The sequence below is a fragment of the Crinia signifera genome, chromosome 6 (genome assembly GCF_055691185.1).
Source record: "Crinia signifera chromosome 6, ASM5569118v1, whole genome shotgun sequence".
Lineage (NCBI taxonomy): Eukaryota > Metazoa > Chordata > Amphibia > Anura > Myobatrachidae > Crinia > Crinia signifera.
The window spans coordinates 27,493,740-27,508,140 of NC_139222.1; the positions used below are offsets into that span (position 1 = coordinate 27,493,740).

Genomic DNA, 14,401 nt, shown 5'->3' on the forward strand with positions numbered 1-14,401 from the left:
TTGATTGCTGACCTTACTTTTTGTCTAACCATGGCGGCACATTATATTTTAATATTCCCACTAATACACAACCTCCAGTTTCAGGCGCTTGTTTAGAACAAAAAGAACAAGGAAAATACTGTATGCAATAAGTGATTATTCCTCACCTGTGCTGGGATCTGTAGGGATTTCCTCCTTCTTACACTGCTGATCACCCCTCATATGTGTGTCTTCTGTCTCTGTATCTTCTTTCTTATCAGACACATAAGACTCTTCTCTTATCTTCATATCCGTCACATACGTCTCTTCTTCCTCTGTGTCTTCTGCCTTAATGTCAGTCACATACGTCTCTTCTTCCTCTGTGTCTTCTGCCTTAATGTCAGTCACATACGTCTCTTCTTCCTCTGTATCTTCTGCCTTAATGTCAGTCACATACGTCTCTTCTTCCTTTGTGTCTTCTGCCTTAATGTCAGTCACATCCGTCTCCTCTTCTCCCTTTATTACTTCAACCTTAATATCAGACATAGCTTCAGATTGAACCTACAAATAAATATCACATAAATAATGTCTGACAGTATTGAGCTTACACAGTAGATAACTGATGTATAATACACACACACCTGTTGCAATTCATATAGCGACAGTCACTTAGGTATATTAGGGAGACCCTTATTCCCACCTACCTGATCCTCCTGTGGGGTCCCGTGAGTCTCCTCTGTACAGTGCTGGGAATACAGAGGACGGGGACATCTCTCTGGGGAATCTCTGTTACTGGGCCCATCTATAGGAGACACACAGTGACTGAATATATTGTACATGTGGATTAGCAGATGATACGTGTATATAGGCGACCCCCATACAAGCTCTCCCCTGCACAATAAAATTAAGTCTCCTCTTACCCAGTGATGTGAGGGGCCGATGATTCTCCATCATAACATTCCTGCACAGACCCTTGTGTTCCTTTATATATCCCCCCTCCTGCATAGAGAAATAGACAGTGACATCCTGACACCTTCTAGGAAACCGACACACACAGTTATACAGTCATCACCCAGACACATCCCCCGGTGTTACTGTATAATGTCCCATTCCCAGCAGTCACCTATCCGGTCACATCCCCCGGTGTTACTGTATAAGGTCTCATTCCCAACAGTCACCTCGCCGGTCACATCCCCTGGTGTTACTGTATAATGCCCTATTCCCAGCAGTCACCTCTCTGGTCACATCCCCTGGTGTTACTGTATAACGCCCCATTCCCAGCAGTCACCTCTCCGGTCACATCCCCCGGTGTTACTGTATAACGCCCCATTCCCAGCAGTCACCTCTCCGGTCACATCCCCCGGTGTTACTGTATAACGCCCCATTCCCAGCAGTCACCTCTCCGGTCACATCCCCCGGTGTTACTGTATAACGCCCCATTCCCAGCAGTCACCTCTCCGGTCACATCCCCCGGTGTTACTGTATAACGCCCCATTCCCAGCAGTCACCTCTCCGGTCACATCCCCCGGTGTTACTGTATAATGTCCCATTCCCAGCAGTCACCTCTCCGGTCACATCCCCCGGTGTTACTGTATAATGCCCCATTCCCAGCAGTCACCTCTCCGATCACATCCGCCGGTGTTACTGTATAATGCCCCATTCCCAGCAGTCACCTCTCCGATCACATCCCCCGGTGTTACTCTATAATGTCCCATTCCCAGCAGTCACCTCTCCGATCACATCCCCCGGTGTTACTCTATAATGTCCCATTCCCAGCAGTCACCTCTCCGATCATATCCCCCGGTGTTACTCTATAATGTCCCATTCCCAGCAGTCACCTCTCCGATCACATCCCCCCGTGTTACTGTATAATGCCCCATTCCCAGCAGTCACCTCTCCGATCACATCCCCCGGTGTTACTGTATAATGGCCCATTCCAAGCAGTCACCTCTCCGATCACATCCCCCGGTGTTACTGTATAATGCCCCATTCCCAGCAGTAACCTCTCCGATCACATCTCGCGGTGTTACAGTATAATGCCCCATTCCCAGCAGTCACCTCTCCGATCACATCCCCCGGTGTTACAGTATAATGCCCCATTCCCAGCAGTCACCTCTCTGGTCACATCCCCGGGTGTTACTGTATAATGCCCCATTCCCAGCAGTCACCTCTCTGGTCACAGCCCCCGGTGTTACTGTATAATGTCCCATTCCCAGCAGTCACCTCTGGTCAGCAGCTGGATGATCTTGTTGGTGAGTTCCAGGATCTTCTGCTCCTTGTCTCTCCCATGTATCAGTGAGTGAGGTGGAGGCACTGTGATGGAACTCTGGGTCCTGCTCAGTTCTCCTGACACACAGGGATGGTAACCGCGTGTCTCATGGTCACTGGATGTCTTCTTCACTAATATGTAACCCTGTGTATTGGAAAATATACTATTACTGCATACACTCCCAGTCATGACCCTATATTAGTGCTATGAGATGTAATTCACAAGATCCACCAATCATGTCACTGTAGTATTAACCCCTTCCCGACATTTGACGTATATATACGTCATGGCCGGGATGTACTTCCCGACACATGACGTATATATACGTCATGACTTCAAAGTGCCACTGCGTCTAGAGACGCAGTGACAGAGGGACGATGTCTGCTGTCCTTGACAGCAGACATGTCCCTGCATGCCCAGGGGGGGCGGCGATGCCGCCCCCCGTCGGCGATCGCTGTGATTTGCTGTTCAATGTGAACAGCCATTCGCAGCGTTTTCCTGTGTTACCGGCGAATCAGACGCTCGGTAACACAGGTGTCAATCACCGCCGGGTGTGAGGGGGCATGAGGGGGTCATCGGTGACGACGACACCTCACCCCACCTGCCCCCAAGGCTGTGATTGGTCCGTCGGACCGACGGAACAATCACAGCCATGGCGCGCCATTTAAACTAATGGTGACTGCGCTGCAGACGCCATTCCGGTCTGGAATTGCGTGCAGAGCGGTCACCGGCCACTCTGTCCTGCTATACATACCTGAACCTTGCCTGATACTTACCTGATCACCGCTGGTAGCGTGCTGCCAGCAGCTGGATGCTTCCTGGATCTTGTGACTTCCTGTGTGCTGCTGCTGCAGTGTCATAGAGTCACAGATAGTGATAGATAGTCAGAGATAGTCAGAGATAGTGAGAGATAGTGAGAGATAGTGATAAAGAGTGATAGAGAGTGATAGAGAGTGCTATATTTTGTGTCTGCTGCACCCCCTTTTGTGCTGATCACTATATCTGAGCTGATCAGCAACTTTTTGGGGGTGCAGAGGTTTTTTTTTATATATATACACCTGTCAGTTGCACCAAAGGTTGTGCTGCCTGTGCAACTGACTGCTGCCCCCCCTGCTGCCCCCCCTTTTGTGCTGATTAGTTTAAATTAATCAGCAACTTTTTGGGGGTCCAGGGTTTTTTTTTTTATATATACCCTGTCAGGTTGCACCCACAGTTGGGTGCCTGCTGCCCCTCACTGCTAATCAGTGTTGCATCACTGATCTGCAGTTGTTTTTTTTTGGAGAGTGCAGTGGGGTTTTGTTTTTACACCCACGTTGCTTTTGTGGGTGTCCTGTGGCCGCTGAGCGCTGATCAGTGACGTACAATCACTGAACAGCATTTTTGGCACAGGGTTGATATAATTTTTTTTCTGCAGTTTTTTTAAATTGTTTTTTTTTTTTTGGAGAGTGCTGTGGTATATTTTTTTTAATTGTTTTTACACCCACGTTGCTTTTGTGGGTGTCCTGTGGCCGCTGTTCAGTGACGGTCGTTACTGACCAACATCTGTGCTCAATTTTTGGCGCAGGACCTTTTTTTTTTAACCCCTTCAATTTTTTTTTTTTTTTTAATTGGGATCAAATTCCTGTATAATGTATTTTTTTTTCTGCACTACATACACACTACACACTACATTCCCCCCGTGTTGAAATGAAGTTTGCACCCCCCCTACACTATACACGTGTTGAAACATTACACTTACAGAAACACAAAAATAAAAATGGCATCCCAAATGTCATCCCAGTCATCCAGAAGAATGTATTCAGCGGAGGAGGCATATGCCATGCTTGCCTCTGACTCTGACACAGCCAGTGAGGCAAGCGGGGAATTTGAAGGATTCGTCTTAAGCTCCTCTTCCTCCTCTAGTGATGAGGGACCCCCTCAAAGACGCCCCCGTAGAGCAGCTGAGACCCCCCCCCAAATGATTGATCCCGTATGGACGCCACCACCAGACAATTTTGAGCCCCAGGTTCCTGAGTTTTTGGCCATCCCAGGAATCCAATGTGATTCAACAGGTCTCAGAGAAATTGACTTTTTCAAATTATTTTTCTCTGATGATTTTATAAATTTAATGGTGGACCAAAGTAATTTATATGCCCAGCAGTTTATTGCTCAAAACCCCACGTCATCATTTGCTAGGTGGACCCCTGTAGATGCAGTAGAGATGATGACGTTTTGGGGTCTGGTGTTACATATGGGTATAGTAAAAAAGCCAGAAATTAGGCAATATTGGAGTACAGATGTTCTGTACAGCACCCCATTTTACCGTATGGCCATGACTCGAACTCGTTTTGAAACAATCCTTAAATTTATACATTACACCGATAATGCACAGTGCCCACCCAGAGATGATCCCACCTTTGACCGGCTATTCAAAGTCAGGCCGGTCATTGATCATTTCAGTGCCAAATTTGCAGAGATGTACATCCCTGAAAAATTTATTTGTATCGACGAGTCCCTTATACATTTTAAAGGAAGGGTTAAATTCCGCCAGTACCTTCCCAGTAAGAGGGCAAGGTATGGCATAAAAATGTATAAACTGTGTGAAAGCACCTCAGGGTACACCCACAGGTTTAGGGTTTATGAAGGGAAGGATTCAAGAATTGAACCGCCAGAATGCCCCCCCTTCCTCGTAGGTGTTAGTGGAAAAATTGTCTGGGATTTAGTGCACCCCTTCCTAGATAAAGGTTATCACCTCTATGTGGATAACTTTTACACTAGCATCCCCCTGTTTAAGGCCCTTGGTTCAAGAGGTACAGCAGCTTGCGGTACTGTGCGCAAGAACCAAAGAGGCCTCCCAAAAACACACATTGCCCAAGTAATGAGAAGGGGTGAAAGCAGGGGAATATGCACCGAAAATATGTTGTTGGTCAAATATAAGGACAAGAGGGATGTCCTTATACTGACAACAATTCATTGAGACAGTACCACCTCCATCCCTGTACGAGGTACCAGTACCCACACCTCAAAACCTAATTGTATCCTAGATTACAATAAGTACATGGGCGGAGTGGATCTTTCAGATCAGGTACTGAAGCCGTACAGTGCCCTGCGGAAAACAAAAATATGGTACAAGAAGCTGGCCGTGTATATCATCCAGATGGCACTGTATAACGCTTACGTGCTATTCCGTTCTACCAGCCAGAGGGGGACATTTATGCACTTTCAAGAGGAAGTCATAAAGGGCCTAATATTTGGGAACCAGCAGGCAGAGGGCCCCAGTACTTCTAGTACTGGCCCCCGTATTGTACCAGGGCAGCATTTTCCGAACGAAATCCCCTCCACTGCAAGAAAGGGCAGGACACAAAAAAGGTGCAAAGTTTGCTATAAAAAGGGAATAAGAAAGGATACTATTTTCCACTGTGAAACTTGCCCCGACAAACCCGGCCTATGTATAAAGGAGTGTTTTAAAATATACCACACATCTATGGATTATTAGGTTCATCATTTCACCGTGCTTCGGGGGTCTTGCTAATGCCACATAGCACCCACCATTCATTCCACCAGAATCTGAGCTGCAAAATCCAAAAATCACTCCTTCCCTTCTGAGTCCTGCCATGCACCCAACTGGTATTTTTTGGTCACATATGAGGCATTGCCATACTCGGGAGAAATTGGGGCACAGATTTTGGGGTGCTTTTTCTCCTTCATGCCTTCTGAAAATGAAAAATTTTGAGCCAGAACTGCATTTTTGTGTAAAAAAATGTAATTTTTCATTTGCACAGCCCAGTTGTATCAAAATTGGTGAAACCCCTGGGGGTTTGAAATGTACACTATACCCCTAGATGAATTCCCTGAGAGGTGTAGTTTGCAAAATGGGGTCACTTGTGGGGGGGTTCCACTGTATTGGTGCTTTGGGGGTCTTGCTAATGCGACATAGCACCCACCAATATTCCACCAGAATCTGTGCTGCATAATCCAAATATCACTCCTTCCCTTCTGAGTCCTGCCATTTTTTGGTCACACATGAGGCATTGCCGTACTCGGGAGAAATTGGGGCACAGATTTTGGGGTGCTTTGTCTCCTTCATTCCTTGTGAAAATGAAAAATTGAGCCAGAACTGCATTTTTGTGTAAAAAATTTAATTTTTCATTTTCACTGCCCAGTTGTATCAAAATTGGTGAAACCCCTGGGGGTTTGAAATGTACACTATACCCCTAGATGAATTCCCTGAGGGGTGTAGTTTGCAAAATGGGGTCACTTGTGGGGGGGTTCCACTGTATTGGTGCTTTGGGGGTCTTGCTAATGCGACATAGCACCCACCAACATTCCACCAGAATCTGTGCTGCAAAATCCAAAAATCACTCCTTCCCTTCTGAGTCCTGCCATGCACCCAACTGGTATTTTTTGGTCACATGTGAGGCATTGCCGTACTCGGGAGAAATTGGGGCACAGATTTTGGGGTGCTTTGTCTCCTTCATTCCTTGTGAAAATGAAAAATTTTGAGCCAGAACTGCATTTTTGTGTAAAAAATGTAATTTTTCATTTGCACAGCCCAGTTGTATCAAAATTGGTGAAACCCCTGGGGGTTTGAAATGTACACTATACCCCTAGATGAATTCCCTGAGGGGTGTAGTTTGCAAAATGGGGTCACTTGTGGGGGGGTTCCTAACTTTTAGCATCTTATGGTGCCTAGAAACCTACATGGTGCCTAAAAAATAATCTCATAAAAAGGAGGCTCCAAAATCAAGTAGGTGCTCCTTCTATTATGAAGCCTGTGGTTTGGTCAACGTGCACACTAGGGCCACATATAGGATATTTATGAAAACAAAAGAATTGGGGGAATCAATTTTTAGTCACATTTCTCTAGTAAAATCTATTGTGTTCCTTAGAAAAATGTATTAAAATTGCAAATCTGCAAAAAAAATGAAATTTTGCAATTTCACCTACACTTTGTTTTAATTCCTGTGAAACACCTAAAGGGTTAACAAACTTCCAAAATGATGTTTTGAAAACTGTGAGGGGTGCAGTTTTTGAAATGGCATCATTTATGGGGGTGTCTCACATACAAGTCCCTCAAAGTCACATCAGAACTGAACTGGTCCCTAAAAAAATCAGTGTTTGAAATTTTCTTGAAAATTTGAGAATTTGCTATTCATATTTTAAGCCTCCTAGTGTCCAAAAAAATTAAAAGGAGGTTGAAATAATGATGGAAACATAAAGTAGACATATGGTCTATGTTAGTTATTAACTATTTTGAGTGGTATGATTATTTGTCTCACAAACAGAAAATTTAACATTTTGAAAATCGCTAAATTTTCCATTTTTTTACGACATTTTGGTATTTTTCACAAAAAAACACAGACTGTATCGACCCAAATTTACCACTAACTTGAAGTACAATGTGTCACGAGAAAACAATCTCAAAATTACTGGGATAAGTAAAAGCAAAAAAAAGTTATCCCCACTTAAGTGATACATGTCAGATTTGAAAAAAAGGGCTCTGTCAGGAAGGCAAAAACATGCTGTGTCAGGAAGGGGTTAATATATCAGATATCTCATTAACAATCAAATCCACCTCACCTCCACAGTGATGTCCCTGTATTATTACTATAGATATAAGTGACGTCACAGTGACGCTCCCAAATCCCCTCACATCCACAGTGATGTCCCTGTATTATTACTACCCTGTATTATTACTATAGATATAAGTGATGTCACAGTGACGCTCCATCCCCTCACCTCCACAGTGATGTCCCTGTATTATTACTATAGATATAAGTGATGACACAGTGACGCTCCCAGATCCCCTCACCTCCCCAGTCACGTCCCTGTATTATTACTATAGATATAAGTGATGTCACAGTGACGCTCCCAGATCCCCTTACCTAACCAGTCACGTCACTGTATTATTACTATAGGTATAAGTGATGTCACAGTGACACTCCCAGATCCCCTCACCTCCCCAGTCACGTCCCTGTATTATTAATATAGATATATATGGGGTCACAGTGACGCACCCAGATCCCCTCACCTCCCAGTCACGTCCCTGTATTATTACTATAGATATATATGGGGTCACAGTGACACTCCCAGATCCCCTCACCTCCCCAGTCACATCCCTGTATTACTATAGATTTAAGTGATGTCACAGTGACACTCCCAGATCCCCTCACCTCCCTGTATTATTAATATAGATATAGGTGACGTCACAGTGACGCTCCCAGATCCCCTCACCTCCCCAGTCACGTCCCTGTATTATTACTATAGATATAAGTGATGTCACAGTGCCACTCCCAGATCCCCTCACCTCCCCAGTCACATCCCTGTATTATTACTATAGATATAAGTGACGCTCCCAGATCCCCTCACATCCCTGTATTATTACTATAGATATAAGTGATGTCACAGTGACACTCCCAGATCCCCTCACCTCCCCAGTCACCTCCCTGTATTATTACTATAGATATAAGTGATGTCACAGTGATGCTCCCAGATCCCCTCACCTCCCCGTCATGTCCCTGTATTATTACTATAGATATAAGTAATGTCACTGTGACGTTCCCAGATCCCCTCACCACCCCAGTCACGTCCCTGTATTATTACTATAGATGTAAGTGATGTCACAGTGACACTCCCAGATCTCCTCACCTCCACAGTCACGTCCCTGTATTACTATAGATATAAGTGATGTCACAGTGACGTTCCCAGATCCCCTCACCTCCCCAGTCACGTCCCTGCATTATTACTATAGATATAAGTGATGTCACAGTGACGCTCCCAGATCCCCTCACCTCCCCAGTCACGTCCCTGTATTATTACTATAGATATAAGTGATGTCACAGTGACGCTCCCAGATCCCCCCTCACCTCCCCAGTCACGTCCCTGTATTATTACTATAGATATATATGAGGTCACAGTGACACTCCCAGGCCCCCTCACCTCCACAGTCATGTCCCTGTATCATTACTATAGATATATGTGATGTCACAGTGACGCTCCCAGATCCCCTCACCTCCCCAGTCACGTCCCTGTATTATTACTATAGATATAAGTAATGTCACTGTGACGTTCCCAGATCCCCTCACCTCCACAGTCACGTCCCTGTATTATTACTAATGATATAAGTGATGTCACAGTGACGTTCCCAGATCCCCTCACCTCCCGAGTCACGTCCCTGTATTATTACTATAGATATATAGTGTTCATTCTAGAACCCGCTATCTTTGAAAACTCACGCAGTTCCTCTTCCCTGCCTGGGGTGTCGCTGTCTGTTGTGGTGTTTCTAACACAGCTCTGGTTTGCATGTCAGTGCTGATATACAGACCACACTGTGCTAGAAGCACTACAGCAGACAGCGACACCCCAGGCAGGGAGGAGGAACTGCGTGAGTTTTCAAAGATAGCGGGTGCTAGAATGAACACTAGATATATGTGACGTCACAGTGACGCTCCCAGATCCCCTCACCTCCCCAGTCACGTCCCTGTATTATTACTATAGATATAAGTGATGTCACAGTGACGCTCCCAGATCCCCTCACCTCCCCAGTCACGTCCCTGTATTATTACTATAGATACTAGGTGATTCATCGCGCCCTACGGGCACTCTTCACACCGTCATAAGGGGCTGTGCCCCCTTAATTTGTGAACATTTGTATATGAGAAAGATGGTTAGAATTGTATGAAAGATGGCCTGTATTGCAACTGTTCTGTTTACTGTTAAAGTGTGTCTGGAGATATAACCCTGGGTGGAGCCTCTGACTCACATGAATGACTCACATGACAGAGAACCAGCCCAGTGAGCCCACAGACAGTGCCAGACACCCTCTGCCTCTCCATGTTACACAGCAAGGACAGAGCTACTCACCAGACACACCAGGTGAGCGCCCCACACCTCCATACCTCCCAACATGACCCTCTCCAGGAGGGACAGAATGCTCTGTTTGTGGACTTCCATCTTAATTTATGATTGTCATCACCTGTCATTTTAAACAGGGTAATTGATAAGAAAGGTGTTTAAGCACAGGTAATGGTAATCCATAAATTAAGAATAAAGTCCAGAAACAGAGCAATGTGTCCCTCCTGGAGAGGGTCATGTTGGGTATGCACCTCCCTCCCTCCCCCCCCCCCATTCACGGCATCCCCACGATTAAATGGCACATGCAAAACACTGACATGGCTATGGTCGACAATGAAAAAGGTTGACAAGATTTATTTTTCACTTTTTCAATATTTTCATATTCATTCTCATGTGTCGACATGGACACCGATGAAGTGCCACACTTATCTCAACATTTACATGTGTTGAACTTTCTGTGTTGATTTTTTTTTTTTGCAATTTTTTTCCAGTCACAACTATGAACTATGTGCACGTCAACCTACACATCATCAACCAATTCTTTGTATAATATATAACACCTGTTCTGTTTTACTGTAGGTGTTTTAAGTCAGACCTTTTACTGCTACTATTACTGTTTATGTAAATGCGTTCTGAATGACAGCAACATCCTACCATCCTTCTACAAGAATATATAGCCAACTAGGTGATTCATCGCGCCCCGTGCCCCCCCCCTCCCGCAATTCACGGACCCCCCGCGCACCCCCCTCCCGCAATTCACGCCCCCTCCCACGCTTTGCCGACCCCCGCCCTCTCCCGCGATTCGCCGACACCTGCGCCCCCCCTCCCTTGATTCACGGCACCCCCCGCAATTCACGGCACCCCTAAGCCCCTCTTTAGTCCCCCGTATACTCACACACCCCTATCACTACCCAGCTTCCTGCTCTCCTGAACCGTAACTTCCACCACTGGGGAGTTGCTGACGCTGTTTTGCCCACATGCCCCTATCATGCCTCATAGCCCAGCCTCCTGCTCTCATGCACCCGAACTCCCACCCAGTAGGAGGAGACACTGACTAAGGGCCACCATCCTGTACTTCCACGCTGGACCCTCACCCACTGGCAGAAGCAGCACAGTATCTCCCACCCTCCTCTTTAGAGTCCCCCTTATGCCCACACACCCCTATCACTACCCAGCCTCCTGTTTTCCTGTGTCGTGACCTCCGCCAGTGGGGAGCCGCTGACTCAGAAACACCCTACTATACTATTGCACACACACACCTAAACAACATGCACACACAGCCCCCCCCACACCCACAAATGTCACTGTACCCTCCACACTATCAATGTACATCTTACTCTGTAACCGGTTTTTAATTAAACAAAACAATACATACCCCCTTCCACATCATATGCTCTCTATTTAACACATTTCACCTATAACTGAAGTTGCAATACAGGCATCTTTCATACAATTCTAACCATCTTTCTCATATACAAATGTTCACAAATTAAGGGGGCGCAGCCCCTTACGATGGTGTGAAGAGCGCCCGTAGGGCGCGATGAATCACCTAGTATCTATATATATTATATATATATATATATATATATATATATATATATACACACACACATCATACAGAGAACAATGGGCACATGTACAGTATAAGCGCTATAGAATACCACTACAACGTCCATTGTAGTACACGATTTTCTCAAAATAATTGTAATGGGGCACCAAAGGCTGCTCGCACTATATAATAGGCCACCACAGGCCGCTCCCCCCCTGTACAACAGGACGCCGCAGGCCGCTGCCGCCCTGTATAACAGGACGCCACAGGTCCCCCCCCCCCCCCTGTATAACAGGACGCCACAGGCCACTCCCCATGTATAAAAGGACGCCACAGGCCACTCCCCATGTATAAAAGGACACTGCAGGTCGCTCCCTCCCCAACTGCATAAAAGGATGCCACAGGCCGCTCTCCCCTGAATAACAGGTCACACACATTTAGGAAGGGGCGTGGTCACAGGTAATGTGGGCGTAGTTACATGTAAAGTGGGCGTGGCCATGTCCCCTTTCCGAATGTGTTCTGGGCAGTTTTTTTCCCACATTTATGTCTGATGCAGCTCATATCACATGGTGGCTTGGTGGGCTGCTGGCATATTAAAATAAATAAGTATATTTAATATACTTATTTAATAAATAAGTATATTAAATATACTGGTACTTATGTAGTAAATGGGCGCCCGATTTAGAAATCGGGTCGGATCGGGCACATCGCATCGCATGCGACCATCGGATGCGATGCGATGACCCGATTTTTCCATAGGAATCAATGTTAAAATGGACTGAGTCCATTTTAACATGGAATTCAATGGGAAAAAGGGGTCCTTTTCATACCCCTACTATCCAAGTGGGCATGTAGTTGGATATAAACCTGTAGCGAGCCCCGCGAGGGGACACAGAATACCGTTCGCTCGCCTCGCTGCGCTCGCCACAGGTTTATATCCAACTCCATGCCCACTTGGATAGTAGGGGTATGAAAAGGACCCCTTTTTCCCATTGAATTCCATGTTAAAATGGACTCAGTCCATTTTAACATTGATTCCTAAGGAAAAATTGGGTCATCGCATCGCATCCGATGGTCGCTTGGATGCGATATCGCATCGCATCTGATTGTATGCCTTAACTTAAGGCATACAATCAAAAAATCGGGCGCCCAGATACTACATAAGTACCAATATACTTATTTAATATACCAGCAGCCCACCAAGCCACCATGTGACATGAGCTGCAGGCCAACAGGTGCGACACGATGCTGGATATAGCAGACACAGCTGGAGTGATTTAGTGCACCTACTTGCTGCACTCAAATGTGTGGCAGACTCCGAACGGCGACCTGTAGTCTAGATGGCACCTACTTGCTGCACTGAGCACTCCCATGCGTGCCGGGACTGGCCACTGCACCCCTCTCTCCCTCACAGAGATTTGCGCCCTCGCTCAGTTCTCCGCCTGCGCAGACAGTGAGGGCACATAGACATCCTTCCCTTGAGTGCGCAGGGTGCGGTGCTGGTGCCTGATGTCATGACGCCATGCCCGCAATGCACTCATGAGAATGGAGGGGGAGAGCTGGCGCAGGGCAGCGCGCACAGGATTGGAACAGCCAGTAGCGGAGGAGGAATAGGAAAACAAAGAAGGAAACAAAAAAAACGGTACATTCGGAACAAACTGATTTTGCCGGTACAGACTGTTAAAAAACGGTACTGTACCGGCAAAATCGGTACAGTTGGAGGGTATGATGACACCACAACCGTATAAACAGAATGCCACAGAACACTCCCCCTGCATAAACAGGATGTCGCAGGCCGCTCCCCCTGTATAACAGGATAACCCCCTGTATGACAGTCCACCACAGGCCTCTCCACCCCTGTATAACAGGCGGCTCTCCCCTGTTTAACAGTCAGCCACAGGCCGCTCCCCCACATGTAACAGGCCTCTGGATAAAAGGACGCTGCAGGCTGCTCATCCCCTGTATAAACAGGACACCACATGCTGCTCCCCCCTGTATAACAGGACACCACATGCTGCTCCCCCCTGTATAACAGGACACCACAGGCTGCTCCCCTGTATAATAACACCAGGACAGCATAATACCATCACCTGCTATCAGATACAGCAATGTCTTCTCTCGGTCCCCAGTAACTTAATCACCGTGGCTGCTGGAAGTGAGAGGCCTCAGGTATGATCAGCAGCGCTGCCCCAGCAGGACCAGGGGAGCCGAGCTGCTGACGCCACTGACTGAGCGCGGGTATTGGTCTTCTGAAAAATGTCCGCCGCTCCCTGAAACAGGGGACATTCTTTATGGAGCCTTACTAGGCGTCGTATTTAGTTACTGAATCTATCCACTACCGATGACCGCACTTCTCAGAACTCTCTCTGTGCATTCTCGGAATGCAATTGCCGCTTCAACCATTCCTGTAGTGATGTCTCAATGTGTGTCCTCATACAGCAGCGGCCATTTTCTTGTGGTTTGTACTCAGCTCCCATATTCCCCGCGGCTGTAGCCAAAGTGTATTTCCTGTGTGGGGCAGAGTGGGAGGAGCTGTGTTACCAGGGAAACGTAGGGATGGCCATCGTTGCCATCGATGGTTGCCATCGATGGCAAATCGGCAACTGGCCATCGATAGTGCTTAACTATGCAGTGGATGACCATCGATATTTTTACATATCGATGATCATCCATTGTGTTTGATGGATTGGCCTGTGGATCAATCAAAACACGGGGGCGGGGCTTCGCGGGTATCGGGGGGCGGAGCTATGCTCCGTGTCCCAGCACTTTCGAAAAAAAAAAAACCATCGTTT

At 46.6% G+C, this 14,401-nt stretch overlaps 1 protein-coding gene across 1 annotated transcript in view; it reads right to left on the bottom strand.

The window, feature by feature from the left end:
* LOC146010190 (uncharacterized) overlaps positions 1 to 14,098 on the bottom strand; it is a 109,343-nt gene extending 95,245 nt beyond the window's left edge. Inside the window, exons 1-5 of the mRNA XM_083151191.1 lie at positions 13,700 to 14,098; positions 2,182 to 2,371; positions 879 to 957; positions 663 to 760; positions 147 to 519 (exon numbers count right to left, since the gene is read on the bottom strand). Of these exons, the coding sequence (XP_083007317.1) occupies positions 147 to 519; positions 663 to 760; positions 879 to 912 (505 nt within the window). The 5' untranslated portion in view covers positions 913 to 957; positions 2,182 to 2,371; positions 13,700 to 14,098. The remainder of the gene's footprint in view (positions 1 to 146; positions 520 to 662; positions 761 to 878; positions 958 to 2,181; positions 2,372 to 13,699) is intronic.
* Between the last annotated feature and the right edge of the window lie 303 nt (positions 14,099 to 14,401).